We start from the raw sequence: 27449 nt of genomic DNA, 5'->3' as shown, positions 1-27449 counted from the left end.
TTATGATGCTGCAAGTTATTGCGAAGCTAGCTCACACGATGCTGAGAGAAAAGTTGATTCTGAAAATAGAGCCTTTAAAACCGATGGGAGGCTGAGTATATGTTTACTGAACCCGTGTGTCTCATTTGTGGAGCTAATGTGGCTGTAATTACAGAATTTAATCTAAGACGGCACTATGAGACAAAACATCAGGGTAACCTGAATGCAATGCAGAAGATACAGAAAGCAGAATAATTAAATAAGAATCTGACACTTCAGCGGACGTTTTACCGTGCACAATCACAAAGTGATTTCAAGTGAAGCTGCTTTTATGGGAGACACAAATGCACCAGTGCACCTTGCCCCACTTTCCCTGTTGCCAAGTAATGTTAAACCAAGTCGTCACTACGGTGTTCCCAAATACACACTTTGCTGATAAACTGAGCGCACTGAGTTTGCACGGCGCTTTGGTGACTTTGAAGAACAAAAAAAGTCCGTCTACATGCGGCTCGAACCTTGTGCATGTTTGGTAGCACATATCTGTGTGAGAAGCTCTTCTCAGTGATAAAGACTAACAAAACAGCACACAGGAGTCGCCTCACTGATGAGCACCTGCAATCCATCCTGAGAATCTCCACAACACAGAACCTCACACCAAACAGAAACGAACTTGTTGCCAAAAAGATGCCAGGCGTCCAGCTCTAAAATGACATATGAGCAAAGACAACTGAATGATTTGATTTGTTATTGCTGAAAGGAACACATTTTATTTATATTTCCAGGTTTTGTTATGCAGCATGTTCATATTTGAATTTGTATAATTTTGACAGGATATATTTTTATGGAGAGCAAAATCTTTTGGGATATTTAAAATCTAAGTTTATTTTTTATATAAAATTACATAAGAGTAAAGAAATTTGAATGTTTGTTCTTTTAATGTTTACTTTATTTCTAACTTGTATAATTTAGACAGGATATATTTTTATGGAGAGCAAAATATTATAAGTTGTTTAAGGTTTGAGTTGATTTATTCAGGAATAATATTCCTGTCTGTTTTTACCATTCCTACCAAAGATATTTCTGTCGACTAAATAAAAATTCCTTCTATTTAAAATTTAAATAGAACTTGAACAAATATGATAGTTCATAATATCCACGCAGACTTGCACGTAAGAGCGGAGTTATCCTTTTAACAAGCAGCGTATTGCACTGATCTGAAATAGCTGTGTGTGTATATATGTAGATATGTATGTATATGTATATATATGTTTATATATGTGTGTGTATGTATATATATATATATATGTATTTGTGTGTATATATGTGTGTGTATGTATGTATGTGTGTATGTATATGTATGTGTATATATGTAGATATATATGTATGTATATATGTGTATATGTATAGATATGTATATATATATGTTTGTGTGTGTGTGTAAATATATATATATATATATATATATGACAACAACACTCATCACTCACAACAGTGACAAAACAATTACATTGACAATCATGTTACGTTATTTTCAAAATGTTTCCTTTTCTTTTCATTGCTTCTTTAACACACTACTTCTCCTCTGAAGCTGGTATTTTGCTAGTATATATATATATATATATATATATATATATATATATATATATATATATATATATATATATATATATATATTATATTGTTGTTATGCATCATCACAAAAGGGTAAAAAGGGGTAAACCAGCTTCAGAATAAATAAAAACCTGACCGGGAATTCCCTGGTCAGCTTTAGAAATAAAGGCCTCTCCCAAGGGAGCTGTGCCCCAAACTTAAAATGCAGTTTTCAAGGCCTACTCAGGCCCAAAAAAAAGACCCTCACTTTTAAAAATAGGTATAAATGAGATACACAAAAAATGTCTTCAAGTTAGAGGAAAACTGTTAAATACTCCTGGCTTGAAAGACAATAGTAAGGCTATGTTCTTTACATTCAAAGAATGTATTAAATAAGCAAAACAAGCACAGGTTTAGCATAGCAACATAGTTTGGATATAAGGTAAAGCAATATTTAAATAATGAGTTTTAATTTTACAGAAAATAAATATACAAAGTGGTATTTTAGTGTTTACAGATTTACAAGCAATGCCATACAATCTGATGGCAATTAATTTGTTGAATTAATACTGGTAAAATAAGACCCTGTTTTTGCTGAACATTTGTTTAATAGAAGCATATGTTATTTTATTTCTGTTTACTATAACATGTTAATTAAGTTTATTTTCTTATTTTCAGAGAAGCAACATCTAATTCCTCTTTTTACCATGTTTGTTTTAACTATGCCCCTCACACACTCTTCATGCCCAAAGTACGAACAAATAAGAAATAAAGAAAATGAAAATAAACAGAGACATATTTTTTTCTTTAAAGAGTACATCATCATCACGCTTAACGTTTTAAAATGGATTATTCTATTATATAATCTGCTTTTTTGGTTACAATTAAACATAGCTTTGATAATTAAGTTGTAGATCTGTATTATAAGATAGCATGTAAATACTATATGCAGAATGTTTGAGGTGGATATCATACCATTATTTTAATTGAGGGGATAATGACTTTTTAATAATTTTCCACAAGCTGACATTTGTTTCTAATAAAATTATGCTGTCCTTATACCAGTATTATCAAGTTAAATCATAGCTGAATTAAACATATTTGAATTTTGAAAAATGCTTAGTTTTAAAGTATATTGTCTTATTACTAATTTACAGGCCATGTGCGATGGTAGTGCCAGACATTGAGCTGATTTGTGAAATAATGCTTGTGGCAGAAGGATTTCTTGATGCTCGTCAGTTGGCTAGAAAATTCATAACTTTATACACACTCTGCAAGGAATTGCTGTCGAAACAGGTACATTAGGACTGACATTTTATTAGACGATTGTTTGTGTTTGTGTTGTTATATTTTAGTTAATCTACTTCTAATTCTTTAAAAAAATACACTCACCTTGTGATTCTTTTCTTTTTGCCCAAAGTGTATCTCCAAAGATTTAGAATATTAGAAATTAAATGTAGGGGTTTAATAATCCTGCAAAATTTTGAAAGTTTTCTTGTTTAAGTGCATTCAAGTACTAGAGTATGTTTTTGAGACACTTAAAAGTATTTTATGTGTGAGTCTGTATACTATGTAAGCAATATTTTAAATCAGGCACAGGCAAGAAATAAAATAATGTGCAAGAAGACAGTAATTATACAACTGAAAAGACACTGCTTTGTTTAGCTTGCCTTTTTAGCTAATAATGTAAATATTCAGGTATAAAATTTCTGTAATTCTTCATTACTCAAGTTTTTGGCTTTGAATTGATTCTTTGTGTTTGTGGTAAAAGTTTCCATTATCATTTATTTAAATGATGCAAATCTGACTAATTAATAAAAATAAAGTTGTTATAATAAGTTTTCTGCCGTGGGCTGGCGCCCTGCCCAGGGTTTGTTTCCTGCCTTGCGCCCTGTGTTGGCTGGGATTAGCTCCAACAGACCCCCGTGACACTGTATTTAGGATATAGCAGGTTGGATGATAGATGGATAATAACTTTTTAATGTTACAATTTTAAATGACAAGGTCAGAAATGGGCTTGAAAATAAAAATTATTAGTGTTTGGTTATAGGATCATTATGACTGGGGTCTCCGAGCAGTAAAGTCTGTGCTAGTTGTTGCAGGCTCACTGAAAAGAGGAGATAAAGGCAGACCAGAGGACCAGGTAGGACATTTTTTATTTTCTGGGTACTATGATCCAAGCATAATGAAAAAAGTGATGTGTTTTTAATTTATATTAGCTAGGCTGTCAATGGAATTATTAAACTTGATTAAATATTTAAGCAGCCAATTAAATTTTATTTGCAGCTTCGCTCATTGGTTGATGGTTGACTAGGTGACACTCCTCTGGTCATGGGGGACTTCAATGCAGTCACTGGCACCAAGAGGGTTAGCTATAAGGATTGTGTCAGTCTCCATGGGTCTGGCAACCGTGGTGAATGTGGCTGTATCTTCCTTGACTTTGTAAAAGTCAGGGGCTGCAGATCGCTGGATCCTGGTTTCAATTCCCTAAGCCACATTGTTGGACTTGGTACTCATATACTGGTGATGTGATGAAGGAGATCAATCTCATCCATGTGGGTAGATGCTGGAGGCTCCTACAGAACTGCAGTGTCTACAGAAGTGCCCAGTTGGTGAATTCTGACCACAGAATTGTTGTTGATACTCTGAAGATCCAGCTTAAGTCCAGTACACTACCACCTACTAGGACCTGGCCAGACTCCAAGATCAGACTGTTTCTAATGAGTTTGCACACAGTTTGTGTGAGGACCTTACAGATTTGGGTGCGACTGCTAATCCAGTGGGAGACCTTCCATGACAAGACTCTGAAGGTTGCTGAGGGTTGTATTGGTGTTGGCGGTGTTCCCTGAAGGAAGTGTTTCATCTCGCAGGCAACCCTGGATATCATCGAGAAGAGTTACAACGCACTGTTTGTTACCCGAGAACTGAGAATGATGGATGTGAGGGCTCTGAGGATAGATAAGGAGGCCTTTGTTAGAGCAATCTGTGAACACCATCTGTGGTCTAGTGACCCACTTCCTGCTTACAGAGGAACTGAAACATTGCACACATCTCATCTGTTCCTCTGAGAGTCACAGTCAGGGTGGGTGATGGAACAGTTCTTACGGATAACTCTGCAATTGTGACCTGCTGGGTTGGCTTCTTTGAGCAGCTGTTTAAAGCTGATCCTCTGGCTAGGATTTTGGACATCTCTGGTTCTTGAGGCTGATCCTTCAGTGTGCTGTGAAGCACCCAATCTCACTGAGATTGCACAGGTGGTGAACCAGCTGAATGTAGGGAAGGCTGCAGGGATCTGTGGTGTCCGGGGTGAACTTCCACAGGCTGTTGGTAAGGCTGTCCTCCTGGCATTGCAAAGAATTTTTGCTTCCATTTGGGAGATGGGTGTCATCCCAACTGACTAGAAAATGTGACTTGCCGTCTCTGTCTGGAAAGGGAAAGACGATTGCCTGAATTGTGGCTACAATAGGGGGATAACACTGCTCTTGTTGCCGTTTAATGTGCTTACTAGGGTCATCCTCAATAGGATCCATGATCATTTGTTTACCTATCAGTGACCAGAGCAGTCTGATTTTACACCTAAGAAGTCTACCATCAACCGCATCCTGGCACTGAGGGTTCTCATGGAGTGCAAATGTGAATATCGGTAGAGTTTATTTGCATCCTTTGTCGATTTTCATAAAGCGTTTGATTTAGTTGATCAAGCTACCCATCTGGCATCTGGAGACTCCACAGAATCACCCCAAAGTTACTGGATATCCTGGCCGGCGTGTATACTGGTACTGCGAGTGCTCTGAAGAGTGAAGGCAGAACCTCTACATTTTTTCCAGTTTATTCTGTGGTTTGTTAGGGGTGTGTTCTTGCTCCTACTCTTTTCAATACTTGCTTGGTCGTGGGTTCCAGTGGCTGTGGGGCATCTGTTGGTGAAGAAAGATTTACTGATCTTGACTTTGCTAGCGATGCTGTGATCTTTGTGGAGTCAATGGAGGCTCTGATTGAGGCTCTTGAGAGACTTAGCTAGGAGTCTGAGTGCTTGGGTTTGTGAGTGTCCCGGCTAAAAACCAGGATCCAGACCTTTAATGACCTCTAGGGCAGAGCCATCAGCAGTGTGTCTGTCTGCGGAGAGAATCTCGACCTTGCCGAGAGGTTTACTTACCTCAGCAGTGACATTCATGTCTTTGGTGACTCTTCCTATAAAGTCAGTAGATGGATTGGGAGAACATAGGAGGATCATGTGGTCTCTGGATAGGGGTGTGTGGCACTCCTGATATCTTTGCAAAAGAATGAAGGTCCAAGTCTCTAGAGTCCTAGTATGTTTTTGTTTTGCTATATGGTTGCAAGACATGGACATTATACAGTGATCTGAGACAAATACTGGACTCCCACATTACGGAGTCCCACATTAGGCATATTACCTGCATTTTGAGGGATCGTCAGTTATGGTACTACGGACCTGTGGCACAATTCCCTGAGGTTGATCCGGCTCACAGAATCCTCATTGTTGAGGACCTGAGCAGCTGAACAATGCCAAGAAGACACTCACACCTGGCTGCGGCAGATTGATGGTCATTTTCAGGGGGTGGGGCTGGACCACATGGCTCTCTGGGGGGTTGCCTACCAGGATCCTGAGCTGTTTCTTCATGTGGTGAGTGCAGCAATGTACTGTACCAGTGCATGCTCCCCAACCTGACCTGACCAGTTAACTTTAACCTTAATTTACATAAAATATTGTTTATAAGTATAAGATTGAAAGAAACAAAATTGCCATATGCATACCATATTTTTATTTATTGATTTACTTCCTTCTAGGGATGATTGTCTCCCTATGTTTAATGCAACTTGCGGTACAATCATTGCTTTTACTTTACGAACTGCAGTGTTTGCAGGTGATACATTCCAGTGGTGATTAATCCCGCTGTGTCCCAGCACTTGACCCAAAGTCTGAATGAATGTCAGGATACAATACTTTCTATATCAAGAAAAATGTGGTCCCTGTGTTTTTTGTGATACCTCTGTATCTCTTATATTTTCTTACAGTCAAAAGCCCTAAGGTCAAGTTAGGATAAAATAATAACTATTAATAAATAAACAGACTTTTATTAAAGCTTTAAGTGTTATAGCAAAAGCATTCCCCTAACCAGTAGTTAGGAGTTGTTGATATATTTTTTTAAAGCCATTCACACTACTATGAAGTAAGTATCAGGTGTAGCTAATATATGGCTTGATGTATGACATCTGCAACATCATACAATCCTAGTGGAGCAAAGAAAGTCCAATTTTTGCACCTTATAAAGAAAACTATACATTCTATAGAGAGCTTCATTGCAAAGTGAAGTTACCATGAGAGTAAATAAGAGTGCCGGCCTTTTATTTATAATTTTTATATAAAACAGTGTGATAATGTTTCAATAAAGACTGACACTTTAATCTATTGATTATTTCTGCTAGTGATCTCCTTTTATTATTAAAACATGACTGAGATTTGTTATTAAAGTATTGTCATAAATACCTTGTTTTTTGCTTCTAGTAAGTTCCACGATACACAGGTTTTTGTAAAATATTTTGGGAAGGTTTTCTGATGTTATTATATTTAATGCATGCTTTTCAAAAGTATCCTGATGATAAGATATTATAAACATATGCCCTCTATTCTGTTTCATCCCCTTAGAGATTATAAGACCTAAAGCCTTTTCCAGCAACATCAGGTGCATTAACAGAAAAAGGGGTACGAGTCCAATGCAACACCTGCTCACACACCCACATGCTGCCAGTTTAGCATTTCTGTTTAACTTGTCTTTTAAGATTTGAGAAGAACATTGGAGTGCCAAGAAAAACTTATAAAGTCACAGAGACAGCAACTGGCCATGTAATTCAAATCAGATACAGTGCATCAGTGAGGTAGCAATCATAATAGCTATATCACTGGACCACCCTGAATGTGTAATGTATTCGTTAGTGGTTGATTAGTAACACTGAGAGTTTCAAAGTGTTTACTAAATTAAACAATTGCTTACTTTATTGTTTAACTAAAACCAAATTTTTAAAATTGCAAACAGCACATGTAACTTATCATTCATGACTTTTAGCACATTTATTAAGAGGTTGAATTGATCACTTATCCTCCTATGATATTTAGGTATTAATGCGGGCACTGAGAGATTTTAACCTGCCCAAAATAATAAGTGATGATGTGCCAATATTTATGGGCCTGATTGGAGATCTTTTTCCTGCTTTGGATGTTCCAAGAAAGAGAAACATGGAATTAGAACAAATGGTGAGACAAGCCATCCTTGATCTCCGCCTACAACCTGAAGAGAACTTCATTCTGAAAGTAAGAAAACTTAAACCAATTTCCATAGTTTCAGTTTTATTCATTGTTTTTTTTTTAATGTTTTTATTCTAAAAGGTTTTATTTGTTGTTATGTTGGATTGAGGCTGAATCACTTACAAATATATACTAAATACCAGTATTACTGATGATATTTTAGAACATACTTTAATTATTATTGCATTATAGCATTATGCAATGGCAAGTGATGCTCAGCAGTCTTTTAACTTCAAGCTAATGAATAAACTGATGCCAAGCTATATCTTCTCATCATTTGAAATTAACATTGGTTTTGATTAGGTCAGGTCACAAAAAGTTTCTTTAACAGAGATTAACAGACTGAACAGATATTATCAAGGAGATGTGATCTAGAACTAACCGGAAGAGACTATAAACTTTACTGACAATTGTTAATAAATGTTTATAGCTTTCTACATCTCTTGCAGAATAAACCTGCTCTTGAAATTATGGAAAATGTATGAAGTAACAAATAAAAGTTGCCATTTTATACGTACTCTATGCAGCAAGTATTATTTCATTTAGTGCATTTACTTAAACACACAAAACAGGGATAAGGTGAGTAACTCAGTTAAGGCACAAACCTAGTTGCTTTACATGGGCAGATATACTTCTGGAGTTCTCCCTTTCCCAGACGCTCTAACCTCATTAAGCTGCATAAAACAGAGTTAAACATTTTTATTGGCCAGCTTCAATCTGAAAGCAAGCATTAAGTCTGTGGTAATTTTCTTGTATTTAATACATAGGTTTAGTCCTTCATTGCGGTGAAGTAAATAACATCCATTTCCGTTTTACATCCCTTTCTGACCCAAGCCACTGATGTTTCTTGATATGAACATTGGCCACTGCATCATCCTGTCATTCTGTTTTAACATTTCTGTAGGAAATAGCTGAATTAAAACTAAACTGACACTTTATTAATATGTTTCTGTTACAACATCTCATGCAGCATACTCTTTTCTGCTTGGTTATACAATTACAGTGGTGCTTGAAAGTTTGTGAACCCTTTAGAATTTTCTATATTTCTGCATAAATATGACCTAAAGCATCATCAGATTTTCACTCAAGTCCTAAAAGTAGATAAAGAGAAACCAGTTAAACAAATGAGACAAAAATATTATACTTGGTCATTTATTTATTAAGGAAAATGATCGAATATTACATATTTGTGAGTGGCAAAAGTATGTGAACCTTTGCTTTCAGTATCTGGTGTGACCCCCCTTTGCAGCAATAATTGCAACTAAACGTTTCCGGTAACTTTTGATCATTCCTGCACACCGGCTTGAAGGAATTTTAGCCCATTCCACCGTACAGAACAGCTTCAACTCTGGGATGTTGTGGGTTTCCTCACATTAACTGCTCGCTTCAGGTCCTTCCACAACATTTCGATTGGATTAAGGTCAGGACTTTGACTTGGTCATTCCAAAACATTAACTTTATTCTTTAACCATTCTTTGGTAGAACAACTTGTGTGCTTAGGGTCATTGTCTTGCTACATGACCCATCTTCTTTTGAGATTCAGTTCATGGACACATGTCCTGACATTTTCCTTTAGAATTCTCTGATATAATTCAGAATTCATTGTTCCATTAGTGAAGGCAAGCCGTCCTGGCCCAGATGCAGCAAAACAGGCCCAAACCATGATACTTCCACCACCATGTTTCACAGATGGGATAAGGTTCTTATGCTGGAATGCAGTGTTTTCCTTTCTCCAAACATAACGCTTTTCATTTAAACCAAAAAGTTCTATTTTGGTCTCATCCGTCCTCAAAACATTTTTCAAATAGCCTTCTGGTTTGTCCACGTGATCTTTAGCAAACTGCAGATGAGCAGCAATGTTTTTTTTGGAGAGCAGTGGGCTTCTCCTTGCAACCCTGCCATGCACACCATTGTTGTTCAGTGTTTTCTTGATGGTACACTCATGAACATGAACATTAGCCAATGTGAGAGAGGCCTTCAGTTGCTTAGAAGTTACCCTGGGGTCCTTTGTGACCTCGCCGACTATTACAAGCCTTGCTCTTGGAGTGATCTTTGTTGGTCGACCACTCCTGGGGAGGGTAACAATGGTCTTGAATTTCCTCCATTTGTACACAATCTGTCTGACTGTAGATTGGTGGAGTCCAAACTCTTTAGAGATGGTTTTGTAACCTTTTCCAGCCTGATGAGCATCAACAACTCTTTTTCTGAGGTCCTCAGAAATCTCCTTTGTTCATGCCATGATACACTTCCACAAATATGTTGTGAAGAGCAGACTTTGATAGATCCCTGTTCTTTAGATAACATAGGGTGCCCACTCACACCTGATTGTCATCCCATTGATTGAAAACACCTGACTGTAATTTCACCTTCAAACTAACTGTTAATCCTAGAGGTTCACATACTTTTGCCACTCACAAATATGTAATATTTGATCATTTTCCTCAATAAATAAATGACCAAGTATAATATTTTTGTCTCATTTGTTTAACTGGTTTCTCTTTATCTACTTTTAGGACTTGAGTGAAAATCTGATGATGTTTTAGGTCATATTTATGCAGAAATATAGAAAATTCTAAAGGGTTCACAAACTTTCAAGCACCACTGTAAACTTTGCAAAAGAGCAGCTTACCGGTACATGTGCTTTCTTAACTTAATCCCAGTACCACTTGGATAATAATAACTTAGGTATTTTTCCTTCAATAAAATAAATATTGTGTTACATGTTCCTTTGTAAAAAGTAAATGGACTACATAACATGTGTTACTTTTAATATGTTACCCTCAACACTTCTCCAGAAATTGGGCACTGTATGTTCAGCTTATCAGTATAAATACACAGCAGGAAGGCACCCCTCGTTAGCACGTCTGGTGTAGTGATGAGAGACAACTTCCTGCAATGTATGTTACAGTACAAGCAGGCTTGCTATTGAGAATGAATGGGGGGGGCGAGGGGTGATTCACCATTCGCCCACCACACAGTCACCTCCACTTGCATACAATATGCTGCCTGCAGCATCTGCCCACCAAGAATGAACAGGGTGCGGCCAAAGGCGGGTAGTGAATCGCCCACCACTGCCCCCAATCAACAGCCAGCAACCTGAGGCACACTACACAATGCTGCCCCCTCCGCCCCATTCACCCTCAATGGCCTCTGTTTAGCCACAACTGGGTCACCACTTGCAGCATCACCAGCTGCCTCTTCAAGCCTCCATCCTGCACACGAGCGGTAGCTGTGGCCCCAGTGACTATGGATCCCGGGTCACCGATTGCCGCGCACCCAGCTTCCCACTGAGAATGAATTGGGTGCGGCTTCCACCGCCCCATTCATTAACCGGAGCCGCTTGAGGAAAACTACACTGCATGAGCAGCTAAATCGCCCCCTCCAGCCACCGCTTGCAGCGTCCCCAGGCCGAAGATGACGGAGCGGCAGTTACTGAGGAGCCTGTGTCCCGTCCCCCAGACAGATGAAGGAGCAGCTGCGGTCCCATTTGTAAGTCGCATGTCGGATGTCTATAACTTGGGGACTACCTGTATAGTGATTTCTGAAATATTTCGACAGATTATTTTAAACAGGACAAGGAATGCAATCACCTGAATATTTGTCTTAGTTGATTTGTCTTGTGGACACTTCTACTTGTGGCTCTTGAAAGCGTCTGTAAAACTAAGCATGCGAAAAGCGTGCAAAGGACAGCAGCAGACTACAAAATCCTTAAATGTGAACTGGTTAAGGGTTTACATGACCACATAACAATAATGCTTGTGGAGAAATCTACATCTGTTAGCCATGTTTCTCAAAGACCAATAACCTCTCACCAGAATAAGGGTTTACATGGCATTTTAGAAACCAGGTTTCTGTGATTAACCACATTATTAAAGCATATGTAAATACGCTTACTGTTTGTTTCATGTTCTGATGTTAACCAATACTAGACAGCTAAGCATCATATTATCTGTCATATGATTGTGTTATTTTTAATGAAAAGGCCTTTTTAAGGACACAGTGCTTCAGACTTCAGTTAATCTTGATGTGGTAATGAATTATTAGTTTTGAGTGACTCCCACTGCTTTACTTAATTGTTCATATTTAGGCAACTTCATTTCTGAGCAGGTCTTTCTATTCCCCAAGTGGAATTTGCTTTTAATCATATTGTATCTTAAACATCAGAAAGCAATAGTTCACTATCACATACAAACTAAAACCAAGTGGAATTAAGACCTAGTGGAAATTTTGCCCTGGATATTTAACTGAATGTGTGGGTTTATTACTATAGGCAGATGTAGTATTAGGTTTATCAAATGTTTTATCTTTCAAATGCCTTAAATTCTTCCTCTTAAAGAATTTTAATACATGCACATTGTCCTGTTTGGGATAGTATTTATTTAATTAGAATTTTAGGTTATAAAAGTCCATTCTGCTTTACCCAGGTCATCCAGAGCAAGTAAATAGTTTTATTAATCAAAAGGTAATTAGAGCATCATCTGTCTACTTTATACAAATACATTATTTATAGGGATATTTTATGACAAGACCATATCCACCAGGAAAACTGATTTTCTTGGCTTCTTGGATAAGATGGCCTCTAACTAATATAAAAACCAAATACCTTGAGAAATACAGTTCCATATACAGTAGTTAAATACATAACTGTAGTTAACTGTCATTTATAGGAGCAAATCTTCTACTTCTTTTTTTGGCTGTTACGGTTAGGGGTTGCCACAGCAGATCATCTTCTTCCATATCTTTCTGTCCTCTGCATATTGTTCTGTTACACCCATCACATGCGTGTCTTCTCTCACCACATCCATAAACCTTTGCTTAGGCCTTCCTCTTTTCCAGTTCCCTGGCAGCTCTATCCTTAGCATCCTTCTCCCAATATACCCAGCATCTCTCCTCTACACATGTCCAAACCAACGCAATCTCGCCTCTCTGACATAAGAAAATAGGAGAGAAAACAAATTAAGACTTTAAGGCAGCTTTAAGGTCACAAAATGCCTTTTCTGCAGAAGGAGTCCATTGCACTGCATTATGTTTCCTTTTCTGACTTAGTTCAGTTAAAAGCAAATTTTGTTTGGAAATGTAGGGAACAAACTTTCGGTAGAGCCGTGCCTGTCCTAAAAAAAGTCTTATGTTAGGCAGGGACCAATTTTGTATAAAGGCTAGTTTGGATATCTGAGGCTTAACCTGTTCCTTGTTCCACCACATATCTCAAATACTTTGCCTGCCTCAAAGCAGTATCCCTTTTGGGTAATGTGCACACTAGCTTGTTTTAAGGTCTGCAGTAAAGCCAGTACTTTGTGTAGGTTTTTTTCAAGGCGCTCTAAAAGATAATGTGAAGGTAAACATCCTTAAAGGCTTTAAGAGTTTGTCTACCTGATTGTGGAAGTCAGCCTCACCACTTCTTTTATGCTTAGCTCTTAGAGTAATATTCAAACCACTATAAGAAGATCTAAGGTTATGACTTGGAGTGTAGGAGAGTCATTCCAAAATATAGAAAGGAGCCAGATTATTTTAAAGCTTTTTAACACCATTAGTATTTTAAAGTGAATTCTAAAGGACATGGGTAAGCGATGTAAGATGATAAAACCGATGAGATGTGCTCTGTTTATAGTTAAGATTCTTGCTGCTACATTCTGAAATAACTGCCACAGATTGATGTTTTTCTTAAGTTAGCTCTGTTAGGAGTGGATTACAGTGAACATTACCTACTCTACTGTACATTACCTATTATGGTTAAGGTGCGATTTAAGGTTTAGGTCAGAGTCCATGATTACACCTACAGTTTTTACTTTGACCTTGACTTTTAATGATAGGAGTCAAATTTATTTTTAAGGAAAGTTCAAGATTCTTTATTTGTCAAATACACAGTTATATAAGTACAGCATGTAATGAAATGTGCCCAGAATCGGCCCATGTGCAATAAGTTAACAAATAGATCATTTAAAGTAAATTAAATTTAAGTTAAAAGAGATGAGATTTAAATTAATAAGAGGTGGCATCCTCTGTTAATCTTTTCAGGCATTTGGTGAACTGGAGTGGGTCTGTGGAGTTTTAATTAAGACTTTAAAGAGCCTCTCAAAAAACCTTCATGACTACCAAGGTCAGTGCCACAGGTTGAGAGTCATTCAGGCACAATGGCTTGTTACCATCACTATTTCCATTTTTGCAAGTGGCAGCTGCACAATCTGGGGCTTCGCAGGTTGCATGTGGGGTGCACACTTGCCGGTGACATTGGCGATTAGTGTTTTCCACCATGGAAACAGCACAGCAATTATGTATGGACTAGTTGTGTGCATTTAAAAGTGGAGTGGGGTTAGTGTATAGGAGGTTGACCATTGAAAAAAAAAAAAAAGGAAAAAGTGTAGACAGAGTAAAACTAAGAGTGATTACTGTTTCAGGATGGAAGGTAGACAGTTGAGGGTGAGTTGGTGCCACACAGGATTGCTGACCAAATCTGCTGAGAGCTTGATAGTGGGCTGGAGGAAGGGATGTGGCCAAACTTTCATTGGCTGCTGAGCTAGAACAACAGAGCCAGGGAGAGAGTGAGGAAGTCTCTGGGAGCAGATGTAAGGTTGGCGGGGGGGTCCCTGGAGAGCCGCAGGTAATGACTGAAATGGCAGCTCCATGATAAGACTGCTGTTCAGGGCTGGATGCAGCTGCAGTTCAGGTGGACTGTGTCTGTGTCTGGTGGACTCCTGTGGTCCTGAAAGGGTTTGGGAATAGGAAGACAGAAGGACTGCATGTGGATTTTACCTCCCTGTTTGGTTTGGTTTTAATTTGTTTATTAGAAGACTTCTTTTATTGGTATTTATTGGCTTCAGAATTTTAAACACCCCTGGATATTTTATAGTTCTGACATGTTTTTATGGATTATGCATTGAACAGTTTATGTACTTATTGATCCTTGTTTGCACTGATTTCCACTCTGTGGAAGAACTTTAAAATTCTATGACTTAAATAAACTGTTACTCTTTGTGAACATGTAAGCCTCACATCTGTGTTCTCTCTCACCCTCAGTCATGACTATTGACAAACCCAGGTTCAAGAGGGTTGTGGCAGCTGCAGCCAAGCGGGGCATCACACATTAAGATTTCAGTTTTTTCCTTATTTAGCTTGAGACTACTCATTCATTACTACTCATCCAATACAAATAAGACATTGAATCACAGAGCCCAGATTGTCAGGGTCATCTGGTGCTATATGTAAGTAAAGCTGCATGTCATCTGCCTAACTGTGGTAGTTCACCATTCAGTTTTAACATAATCTGGCCTAATGGGAGCATGTAGATTGAAAAAAGCAGCGGGCCCTGAATACATTTTTGTGGTACACTGTATATAATATAATGGACCTCTGAACTACAGTCACTACAACTAACAAAGAATTTTCTACCTGTTAAATAAGATTGAAGCCAATTTAAGAGAGTGCCCAAGACACATACCCATTGTCTCAGGTGATTTATAAGAATAGTGTGGTCTATGGTGTCAAATGCTGCACTCAGGTCTAGGAGAACAAGAACAGATATGTGGCCTGTGTCCACATTAACCTGCAAGTCATTTACTAATTTAACCCGATCAATTTTTGAACTATGATGTGTTCTAAAACCTGACTGAAATTATCAAGAATAGAATTTTTGTTCATGCAGTCATGAACTGCTGAAAAACTTTTTCTGTAATTTTGCTTAAAAAATGAGGTTAGAGATAAGTCTAAAGTTGTCAAAGACAGAGGTGTCTAGATTATTTTTCTTAACTAATCTGAGAAGGCCTCAGTATCTAATGATAAGTTAACTATGTCAAGTACCCTATCAATTAGCACATCAGAGACTTTTTGATAAAGCCTGTTTGGACTGGATCAAGGAATCAAGTAGAAGGTTTTAGTTGAGAAGCTATTCTATGGAGTTCACAAAACTAATTGTAGTGAAAGGAATTTAATTTTCTAAAAATAGCACGTGTGGATAGGACTAACTTTGCAGGGATGTATGTTACATCTGAAACCCCTAACCATAAAAAGATGGGACGGTATCAAAAATGCAAATAAAAAATAAATGCATGGATAACTTAAAATTACTTTGACCTTTATTTCACTGCAAACAGTATGAACCCAAGATATTTAATGTTTTGTCTGGTCAACTTTATTTAATTTATTAATATACATTGTGGTAAACAAAAAGGTTTAGGGAAGCCACCTGTATAATTGAAATTTGGCTGCAGATGCAAAACATTTGTTAAAATGGTCTTTACAGACAAGAGTCCAAAACAAAACTGAACAGGTTAGGAAACATGGCAGATATATAGTTGCAGAACAGGAAGAGGAGGGATCTTAGGACCAGAATTGGAAATGAGGTCATTGGGCTGTGAATATTTGGGATGTGTAAATTACATTATTAGGAATTGATGTCTTCTGGGGCACAACTGGAAGTGATGTCTTCTGGGGTGGAACCGGAAGTGACATCATGGGAGCCAGGCTTTATTTCCTGCATTTGGTCTATGTGGAGATAAAAGAAAGGATTAGTGCATTCTGCCACCCCCTTATCTGACCGGGAATTACCTTCTTTTGAGTCCTTTAGCTGCCTCCCATGCGCAACACTTTTCACAACACTTAAAATATGTTTTGGCACTGAGTATTCCAAACGATGAAGAGTTTTAGGTGTTATTTTGACCCATTTCTCCTGCAAACGCATTTTAAGGTGTGGAACAGAATGGGGTCATTGTTGTTGCATTTTTCGTTTCAAAATTCTGCACACATTTTCTTCTGGGGACAGGTCAGTTCAGTCCTGTACCCTCTCCTTTTACAGCCATGTCTTTGTAATGTGTGCAGAATGTGGTTTTGCATTGTCTTGCTGAAAAATGCATAGACATCCCTGTAAAAGATGTTGTCTTGAAAGCAGCATATATGGCTGTAAATATGTCAGTGTACTTTTCTGCATTAATGCTGCCATCACAGAAGTATAAATTACCTTTGCCAAGGGCACTAACACAACCCCCTACCATGACAGACTCTGGCTTTTGGACTTGTTGCTGATAATTCTGGATGGCGCATTTCGTCTTTGATCGAGAGCACAGGGCATCCATTTCTTCCAAGAACGATCCAGAATACTGATTCATCTGACCTTACAAGTTTTGCTAGAAGTGTCCAGTAGGGATTCCATGGATTGAGCTGGATTTAGTTGATCAATAGTGGTGAATAAAACTATTGGATTTTCAGGATTATCTTTTATAATTTTAGAGTTGGACTGCTTTGTTATATATACACAAATGTGCCTCAATATTTGTGTATATATATATTTGTCTACAGCCGGTTCTGTTGCATTTGTCCTTAAGTTCAGATGTTTTATGAGTCTTTCAAGGTACTGTAGTGCTGGGGGATTTCTTAACAGTTTTTTAGGGGCCACTACACTAGCTGCAGCTCTCACCTTAAAATTCAAATTTTCCACCTTACTGGTTACATTACTAGGTTTATTAGCACTACATTAGAAGTGATATATATTGCTCACTGTCTGTGTGAAGTTTACATGAATCTAAATTACATCCCTTTGAGTGTGAAATGTGTTTTTGAGTGGGCATTGCTGCCTCTAATTGGGTTAAGTAGTTTTAAAAATGTTATGTTATATAAATATATGTTTATATATCATTACTGTACAATTAATTGCATTAAAATCTAAATGCATTTTGCATCTGTACAATTACTAAACTGCAGAAGGGTGTGATTAATTACCAGTAATGTATTCAAATGATGTGCACGTTTGTTGGGTGTTTTACTTCTAGTCCACTGAACATAAACTGTGCACGTGTGGAACTCATGGTAAGACTGACCAGTCAGAAGAGTCTTATATCAGTCCCATTGCCATTTGTTTTGAACAAGTAGATTAGTGGAGTGTTGGTTTTTGGAGACAACATTATATGCCAAATTTCCCCCGTGAGACAAGTAAAGATCAATTGATCAATTTGTCATTTATATGAGTACAGTAGGGGAGAGTGAAAGTCGATGAGCTGTTCCCTTTTTATCATTTGGCAGCACTTTGGATTTGACCACAGAGACAGCAATCAGCATCACAGACAAAACATAGAACTCTGCAATGAATGTGTTGTAAAAAAGGTAAATGCAAGTAAAAATGCCATAGCCGAAAGCCTGGCTGAGCCAAAGCAAACAATAATACCAGTGTGTCTGCAGTTGTTACACAATGAGGGAAAACTTCAAGGAGACATAAAATCACAGACATTGTCACACATAGCAAAAGACATGACGCACTTGTATGCTGTCAGGAAACAGGGATTTCAGACATTAATCAACAAACTCGATCAGATATGTTGTCTCACAAACTGCCATCCCCAAACTGTACAGAAAATGGAAAGGTGAAAATGAATTTGACATAGTGAAACTAAAATACTACAGAACAAGCAGAATCTGAGCCTTACATCAGATTAACAGTACGCTGCATACGTGATGATTTTAAAATGAAAACTCATTGCTTGCAAACATTGTATTTCCCAGTGGATCATACAGATCAAAACATTGCCCTGAGCTTGAAAGAAGCATTGGCTGGAGAGGGCTGCTTGAGGAGCATTTGGCTGCTGTAACAACAGACAAGGATCTAACATAGTCAAAGCAGGGGAAATGAATTGGTGAACCAAATTCCAATGCATTCACCATAACTTTTATCTTCCGATTGGAAAAGGTTAGGCAGATTATAATCTTTTGGTTGGTACTTTGAATGTGATATTAATCTCAATATTAGTTTTATTAAATGGTATCCATAGCATTGTGAATATTTACACTCTTCCTAGCTGTATGCTTAAATTACATAATATGGTTAGGCTCCCATTTTATTTTCCTTACCTTTCTTGTAGGATGAGGTCTCTGACTGTTAGACCTATTTCAAGGTAACTAAGGCACATTCACTTTAAGAAACAGAAAAATATGATTTTATGGGTAAACACAAGCATTATAAAAGCATACTGTATATTTTTGACATAAAAGACAGTATGCTAAAAAGACGGGACAGACAAACATAAAAAAGAAGAAACTTAGAGCTAGTTTAGGATGTCCACCTACAAGAGAATAGATTGTTGGTGTTCCTATCCCTCTAGAAAGATGGCAGCTAGAAGAGATGAATGGAAGTAGTTTTAGAAGGAAAGTGTAACCTTGGGTGCTTTGATCAGGTTCACTTCCAGTTACACACCCAGTGTTTGTTTTTAAGTGTGCTGTTTTGTCCAGTACATTCAGACAGGTTCAGTTCGTGGTTATAAGCCTAAAATAAATATCCATTTTGATGCCTTTTTGTCTAAAGATTTCCTTTGTAGAGGTGTTGGCTCAACTCTGATTTATACATTTGCCTTCAAATGGTGTACAGAGCTGATTTTGGAATGCAGGGCACAGAGTACAGCTGAATTTCAGAATCCCTGTTAAATATGCTGTCTTAACACGCCTTGTGTCCCGCTAAAAGCCCAGAAAAGTTGGCAGTACTTTTTTACAAACAGACACTGTAAACATAATAACTATATATAATTTATTACCTTAAGACTAGCACAGATGTTGATGATGTGTATATACTGTATAGTAAACATCTGATTGTTATTATGAACTTTAACTTTATATATCATGTATTTATTAATTTAGAAGAGTTTCTTTAAAATATGATGCAATCATTCAGGGGATGAGTAGCGATGTGCAAGAAAATAGTACACCAATTCATTTTTGTGTTTATTTTAAGTTATTTAGGAAATAACTTCATAGAAAGTAATTTTGTACTTCTTTGGTCTTGAACATTCAATAATTACAGTTTTTTTATGTATTATTTGAAAATTCTTTTTTGAATTGATAAATACTAGCAAATACCATTCTTGCCATCATTAGTTTGTTTTTAACCTTGAAGGTGCAATGCCAAATGTTATTTTAATACTCTTATATTGCACTTTAAATACCAATTACAATATGTGTTAAAATAATTACAATGTGATTTTTGATTATGTCATGAAGCCCTAGTACACAAACACATAACCACACACACATAATAATATCTGTCCATTCTTTTTCTTATTTCACTTTTTCCATGACAGGAGAGTTTAAGTTGCAAGGTAGGAACAAATTATGGGAGAGATGTAAGTTTTTTTTTGTGAGACACCCACATGCAATGGATGGAATACTACTTTTTTGTACCAAAGGGCCAATTTAGCTTTTATAGAAGCTTAAGAAATATAGAAGAATTAAAACTAACAACTAAAATACCCTAGCCCATAGTTTCTTAAGTTGCAGGTTGCAGGCTTTTGGATTGCATAGAGTGGTAACTCACCATTATATTCAAAATGAAAGGGCTGTATGTGGTTTGCGAAGTGTCTCACAATAGGTCACTGCTGGCAGTTTAAGCAATCGGCATTGCTCTGGTATGACTGTCGTCAGTGATTTTCCAAAGGAAAACCAGGGATGACTGTCTGTGACGAGTCTCCTAGAGGGGACTAGCGTCTGATCTGATGGGCGTCATGTGCTGGGCCATGAAGACACTAAGAAGGGCAAGATTGGGATGTTAGGAAAAAAAAAGTTGAAGAAACCATGCCCTTGTCAAAAACACAGAAGAATTACCAAAAAGAAGAATGAGCAGAAAAAGAAAAACTTCTGACTTGGGTAAAGATAACAATGTACTAATAGTGAGGCATTATAAAGTCATATTTCCAATGGTATAAAGAGCCCCTGTAGTGTTTTTGACATGCGTATGTGGAATTTATCTTTAGACAAAAATACTTGATGTTAGTGTGCCATAGAGACAATGTGCAGCAATGCCACTCAGTTTTATTTTTATTCTCTAAGCAGTGAATTTAAGAGCTCCTCTACAGAAACGGGCAGAAAACTTATGAATTCTGTTCCTTAATACTTAAATAATTGCTCAAGTGAACATTATTCATTCTGGACCAGCCTTTAAATGTACTTGTCAAAATTCTTGCAATTCAGCTGGCTATGTGTATCAAAGTACTTAAAGATAATGTGTCATAGAGAGGATGTGCAGCATTGTTCATAACTGCTATCAGTTTTCTCGTCACTCTCTTTTCCACTACTGCCTCTAATTGTTTGAGAATGTCGCGTAACTGAGAATGCCTTTATAGATAGCTTCTTGATTTAGTGGGCTTCTCTTAAAGTGATGTTATCAGCCCAGCACATCACAGCATAGAAAGCTTCTGGTGGCTGTCACAGAGTTATAGAATATTTAAATACCAGCAACAACTTATAATGGTAAGTAAATTATTGTATAGTTTGTGGCAATGGGTTGTTGCTTTGTATTCACTAATAAAATGTTTTCTTAAAAAGTTCATTTTTAACAATTTTGCTATTTTCATAGGTTGTCCAGCTGGAAGAACTTCTAACAGTGCGTCATTCAGTTTTTGTTGTTGGAAGTGCAGGAACAGGAAAAAGCCAGGTAAAAGGTGTATTAATCAGTAAAAACATATTGCAGGATCATTTAAATTTTTTTTCCAGATGATTAGAGTCATCATTTTACTATCACAAAAATATTTTGCTTGTCCAGTGATTTTAAATGTGTGGAATATAGAACACAAGGAATATGAACCATTTTATTTTGCAATGATACATTACTAGAGTGTTCATCTGCATTGGATTAATATGTGCGTCCTTTTTCCCCGCTTTGATATTTTGTGGAAGAGTAAGAAATAGATTTTGTTTATTTTGTTTAATGTCATTATGTGCACAGAAGTGAAAACTCTTATGGCCACGCTATTGTTCACATTTCTGTGTTTTTTCCATTTTCTATAATAATATTTAAATGTCTTGATCATGCTTTCTCCAAAATGTTTTTTCATATTTTTTCTCGTTTATGTTAAATATTCATTTTGTATGAAACCTTTCAAAATAAGACAACTCAGAATTCTCCAAGGTGCATTTAGCCCCAGCAGTAGATTAAAAATTGTTATGTACTGTAATTTTGTACTCTACTGTTTTAACTGGCAATTTCACCTTTTCAAAGGAAAAAAGTACATGGATTTATACAATCATATTTCTTGCTGAATGTTTCTTGTGTTCCTTTTGGTAGATTTTGAAGACTTTAAACAAGACATATTTTAATTTGAGAAGAAAGCCAGTTTGGAATGACCTTAATCCAAAAGCTGTTACTACCGATGAACTTTTTGGGTTTATTCATCCAGCAACACGAGAGTGGAAAGATGGCAAGTATATAAATGACACATACAGTGTGTGTGTGTGTCATTTCAGTATCCCCAATGATTCATTGCACCATAAGGATGCTGCTTAAAAACTATTAGGAGCAGATCTAGAGGTGGGGGATACTGGGTAGAGCTCAGAGTCCAAACAGCCAAGGGGTAGAAGCTGTTGCAGAACTGGTATAGATGGTACCTTCTGCCAATTGGAAGTGGAACAAAGAGTGCGTGGGAAGGTTTGTAGTGGTCCTCTAAAATGCTGTAGATTTTGCTGATGCAGCCCTTAATAAAGATATCTTTAATGAAGGGTTGAGAGGTCCCAATGATCTCTTCTGCTGTATGTACTCTCAGATGAAGGACCTTGCTTTCAGAGACACTGCAGTTTCCAAACCAGACACTGATGCAGCTGGTCAGTGCACTTTCATCATTGATAAAGCTTTCAGAATGCTTTTGGTCACCACGTAGAATGTACTGTGGATGGGCTGGTTTTCTTGCCTTCCTGAGTTGCCAAAGGAAGTGGAGATATTGATCATGGCTATGGAGGTTGTGCCTTAGATCCAGTTTCTTGCTGTTAATTGACCAAGAAAGATCAGCTATCAGATGAACAGCACAGAATTTGCTGCTCTTGACCAATTCCACTGCAGAACCCTCAGCTTGCAGTGGTGTGTGAACAACATGGGTCTTTCTGAAGTCAACAATCATCTCTTTCATCTATTAGTGTCGCCAGCCTGAGAAATTATTGGTTAACTGAAATTCAAATTACAACCCAAATACGTTTTTCACAGTGCTCAAATCAGTAGACACATCTCAACATCAATTGTTCAGAGGAAATTGTGTGAATCTAGACTTTTTGGTAAAGCTGCTGTAAAGAAACCAGTACTAAAGGAGGCCTATATGGTGAAAATATTTGCTTGGGTCAATAAACACAAGCAGCCAACATGAGACCATTAGATATCTATTGTTTCGTTCTGAATGTTTTGCTTGTGACAATGTGTGATCTTTATTTAGAACTAAATATATACTTAACCAGCTATCGCCATTCTGCAATAACAATCTAATCTGTGCTTAGTTAGACCATAATTTTTTTTTCAATGGCACAATAACGCAAAACTCTTGTATCAAAGGAGTATAACAGACAAGTCAGTGTCAGGTGAATGTTATTGACTTACAATATAATTTAATGACTATGTAAAATCTGTAGATGCAATTTTAGTTAAGAAAGAAATGCAGACAGTTTTAGGCAATGGCTAAGAATCATTGTTAGACGTTTTTGAATCTAGAGAAAATTTTTTATAAGATACTGTGAGAGGAAGTTAGGTGGGCAATTTGGAAAGTACTAGGTTAGAATAATGGTTAGTATTCATTGTGATGCTGAAGTCTACAGAAACAATAATCATTGTTAGGATGGCAGCTTAGATAGTGAAAATTTAAACATAAATATAGGGCTTCAAGGGATCTGTTCTGGGTCTATTGAAAGTAATAGTAATAAAGTTTGAGAATGGTATGTAAATTGTCAGAAATCTTTTGGATTAAGATGACATGTGGTCAAGACTACATGTACATGCTAAACATTATTTAATACTAATTTTAATAATAGATAGATATTTGCTTTATTTGTCCCTGGGTGAATTTAAAACTTTACAGATGCTCGAGAGAGAGAGAGAAAATATATATATATATATATATATATATATATATATATATATATATATATATATATATATACGCACATACAGTATATAATATATCTATACTAATAAAAGGCAAAGCCCTCACTCACTCACTCACTCACTCACTCACTCATCACTAATTCTCCAACTTCCTGTGTAGGTAGAAGGCTGAAATTTGGCAGGCTCATTCCTTACAGCTTACTTACAAAAGTTGGACAGGTTTCATTTCGAAATTCTACGCCTAATGGTCATAACTGGAAGGTATTTTCTCCATTAACTGTAATGGAGTAGAGCTGCAAAGACTTAGGGGGCGGAGTTTCGTGTGACATCATCACGCCTCCCACGTAATCACGTGAACTGACTGTCAACGCAGTACGTAGAAAACCAGGAAGACCTACAAAAAGCGCTTAAGAAAACATGCATTATATAATTGAGAAGGCAGCGAAACAATAAGAAGCGGCGAGTGGCATATACTACCATATTCATGAGTGCTGCTACCTCGGAAAGAAAGCAAGGTGTAAACCTAAACTTTAAATTAAGTTCATAGACAGGCTACCGCTGGCGTTTCACATGCCCACAGGTAATGCGGGATACAAGTTTAATGAGAGGACGAGGATATAAACAAGAGTTTTGATCACTTTGTAACTAAGTTAAAATTGTAGGTGAAGGGGTGTGCTTATGCAAATTCGAGAGACTGTGTTTGTGGGGGATTGACAGTTAAGGCGGTGGGGGTGTCACGTCATCATCTCCCTTCCCATTTACCTCAAGTTAATACACACGCTGTCTCTAGAGTTTCAACACACTGAATCCTCCAGGCACTACTTACAAAAGGTCACATTGACAACGTGTTACGCTATTTTTAAAATTTTCCTTTTCTTAGCACAAGCACAGCTGAGAAGCTTCGATGCATGTGCTCCATAACGCGTTGAAAAATAATGCATTTAATCACACTTTGCATTACAAGCAAAGGGGAGCTTTTGTCAATGCATGATTTCCTGGTACACCGATTACATTGATCAGCGCATCCCGATTCATTTTACCCTTGCACCACCTTAGTTTGAGAAGAAGTATGAAAAATATGAGGTTAACACAGAAAAACAGATCACCAATTCAAGCTTTATGAATAATCGATTCGCCATCAATAATTGTTTTGGTAAAGCCATCCTCCTTCCATTTTATAATTTTTCCGCCACTAGCCATGATTAAATGAACGGTAAAAAGTAAGAGCGGCGAGGGTGACTTATTTAGGCAGGAATATATATGATAGCAACACTCATGACAATGTCAATCATGTTACGTTATTATTAAAATGTTTCCTTTTCTTTTTCATTACTTCTTTAACACACTACTTCTCCGCTGCAGGCGGGTATTTTGCTATATATATAATATATGAATGACCTCCAAAGAGCGCTGAGACTTTTGATATCATGAACGTGTCTGCAAAACTGTGGTCTCCTGCCCAGCAAAAGTCGAGCAGCCAGCGCGTGCATAGCTGTGCCGGCCTTTGAGACGCTGACTGCGCTTCTGCCTTAAGTCAAAGTGAGCACTTTTAATTTTTTTCATCCGCCCCCTGAGCTATAGCCCAGACAAGTGCAAACACGGGACCCCTTTTCTACACCACGGCAAAATAATATTAAGGCGATTCACACTTTCTTTTGCACGATATACGATTATCAGGTCCTCAGCTCGGATTATGAACACACGCATACGAGTGGAGGACTGACAGTGCCATCACAGCCGATTAATGGCGGGACGTCTCACCAGTCTACACAAGACCCACCGCGACTGTCGCCAAAAGGCAATCATAACGCCAACGAACACATCTGTCTATACTATATAAAAGAAAAGGCAACTTTCCTTTCTTTACACCTTTTTTCCTTTTATCCCAAACCAAAGCCTTTCTCCCTTAACACGGCAGAGGACACAAAAATAATTTTCTTTAATTGCCGGTAAGGCACATTACCAGAGGCACAAATTTGAACGTTCACATAGAAAATGTAATTTCTATACCACAGCCGTCGTGTAGCGCCTTTCAAAAGGGATCTACTACCGAGAGATGATCCATATACATTTTAGCTGCTGTTAGTTACTTACCTGTTTTGTTACACAGTCTTTAAAATGTAGTTTACCCAACCACTCCAGTAGTGCTCAATGTACCTGTACTTCTTAAAACGTTAATGTTTTACTGTTTAATAACTTATAGACTATATTTCATTATTTTTCCCTTGCACTCAGTGACCAAAGCTATACACACACATATAGACACATACAAACATACACACAAGTATATGTATATATATATATATATATACACACACCCCTATCTAGATTATATATATATATATATATACACACACACACACACACACATACATACATACATACATACATACATACATACACACATATATATAATTTGTGTGTGTAGATATGTATATAGATATGTAGATATGAAGATATGTATGTGTATATATATATGTATATTATATATATATGTATGTATGTGTGTATGTGTGTGTGTATATATATATGACAGCAGCAATCCAAGCTGTGAGAAAACACTAAGAAGGAGGCGTGTCAGATGTCGTGGTACATTTTCTGATGCAGCTACCGAAAACAACTTTGTGACACTGCCACCAAATACACAAAACAATTACTTTGACAATCATGTTACATTATTTTTAAAATGTTGCCTTTTCTTTTTCATAACTTCTTTAACACATGACATCGCAAGCTGGTATTTTGCTATATATATATATATCACAGCGACACTCATAACAGTGACAAAACAATTACATTGACAATCATGTTACGTTATTTTCAAAATGTTTCCTTTTCTTTCTCTTTCCTTCTTTAACACACTACTTCTCCGCTGTCAAGCTGGTATTTTGCTATATATATATATATATATATATATATATATATATAGATAGATAGAGGTATATATATATAGATAGATAGAGATATATATATATCGATAGATAGATAGAGGTATATATATAGATAGATAGATAGATATATATATATATATAGATAGATAGATATGAGAACAACATAGATAGATAGATAGATAGATATGAGAACAACACTCATATCAATGACAAAACAATTAAAATTAACAACCATGTTACGTTATTTTTAAAATTTTTCCTTTTCTTTTTCGTACCTTCTTTAAAACACTACTTCTCCGCTGCGAAGCGCGGGTATTCTGCTAGTTAATAATATAACAACAAACCCAAACAAAGAAAACTTCTGACTTGGATACTGGTCAGCTGATGTAGTCAATAACAAGATGAACAGACCTGTTTAGATATATGAGAGGCATTAACATTTGAATACAGCAGATCCAGCTTGTTGTGTCCCTAAAAGGATTATGGTGTTACAAGTTTGTTCAGAATGACTCACCATTAAAATCTTGAAGTGATAGTGAATCATTTCAATTGCCGAGTAAAAAAAAATGTTACAACCCCCTCCCTAGGCAGGGACAAATTCAGCCATGTATTTTAAAGACTGGCTCACACGTATCAGTTTTAATTGTAATTTCTTGCATCTTATTTTTCATTCACACCAGTCACCATTCCCTCTCCTGCTTTTTACACTTTATCTGATCTTATTAGATGGAACCCGTTCAGTGTTAAATAGCATCTGAAACAGGAGTTTTAAGCTGGTTTGCTGCAGTAACAAAAATGTCACTGTACCTAAATTTGCTGTAATTCGCCATGAGAACAGACCGTT

The 27449-nt window shown here is 37.0% G+C and overlaps 1 protein-coding gene across 1 annotated transcript in view; it reads left to right on the top strand.

Annotated features, from left to right (window-relative positions):
- The window catches only part of LOC120515473 (dynein heavy chain 11, axonemal), a 331373-nt gene that overhangs the window by 147671 nt on the left and 156253 nt on the right, over positions 1–27449 (top strand). Inside the window, exons 36-40 of the mRNA XM_039736528.1 lie at positions 2727–2865; positions 3620–3712; positions 7703–7897; positions 21213–21290; positions 21921–22053. Coding sequence (XP_039592462.1) covers positions 2727–2865; positions 3620–3712; positions 7703–7897; positions 21213–21290; positions 21921–22053 — 638 coding nt within the window. The remainder of the gene's footprint in view (positions 1–2726; positions 2866–3619; positions 3713–7702; positions 7898–21212; positions 21291–21920; positions 22054–27449) is intronic.

Source organism: Polypterus senegalus, chromosome 15 (assembly GCF_016835505.1).
Source record: "Polypterus senegalus isolate Bchr_013 chromosome 15, ASM1683550v1, whole genome shotgun sequence".
Lineage (NCBI taxonomy): Eukaryota > Metazoa > Chordata > Cladistia > Polypteriformes > Polypteridae > Polypterus > Polypterus senegalus.
The sequence above is the reverse complement of the archived record's forward strand: the minus strand, read 5'-3'. Positions and strand labels throughout refer to the sequence as shown.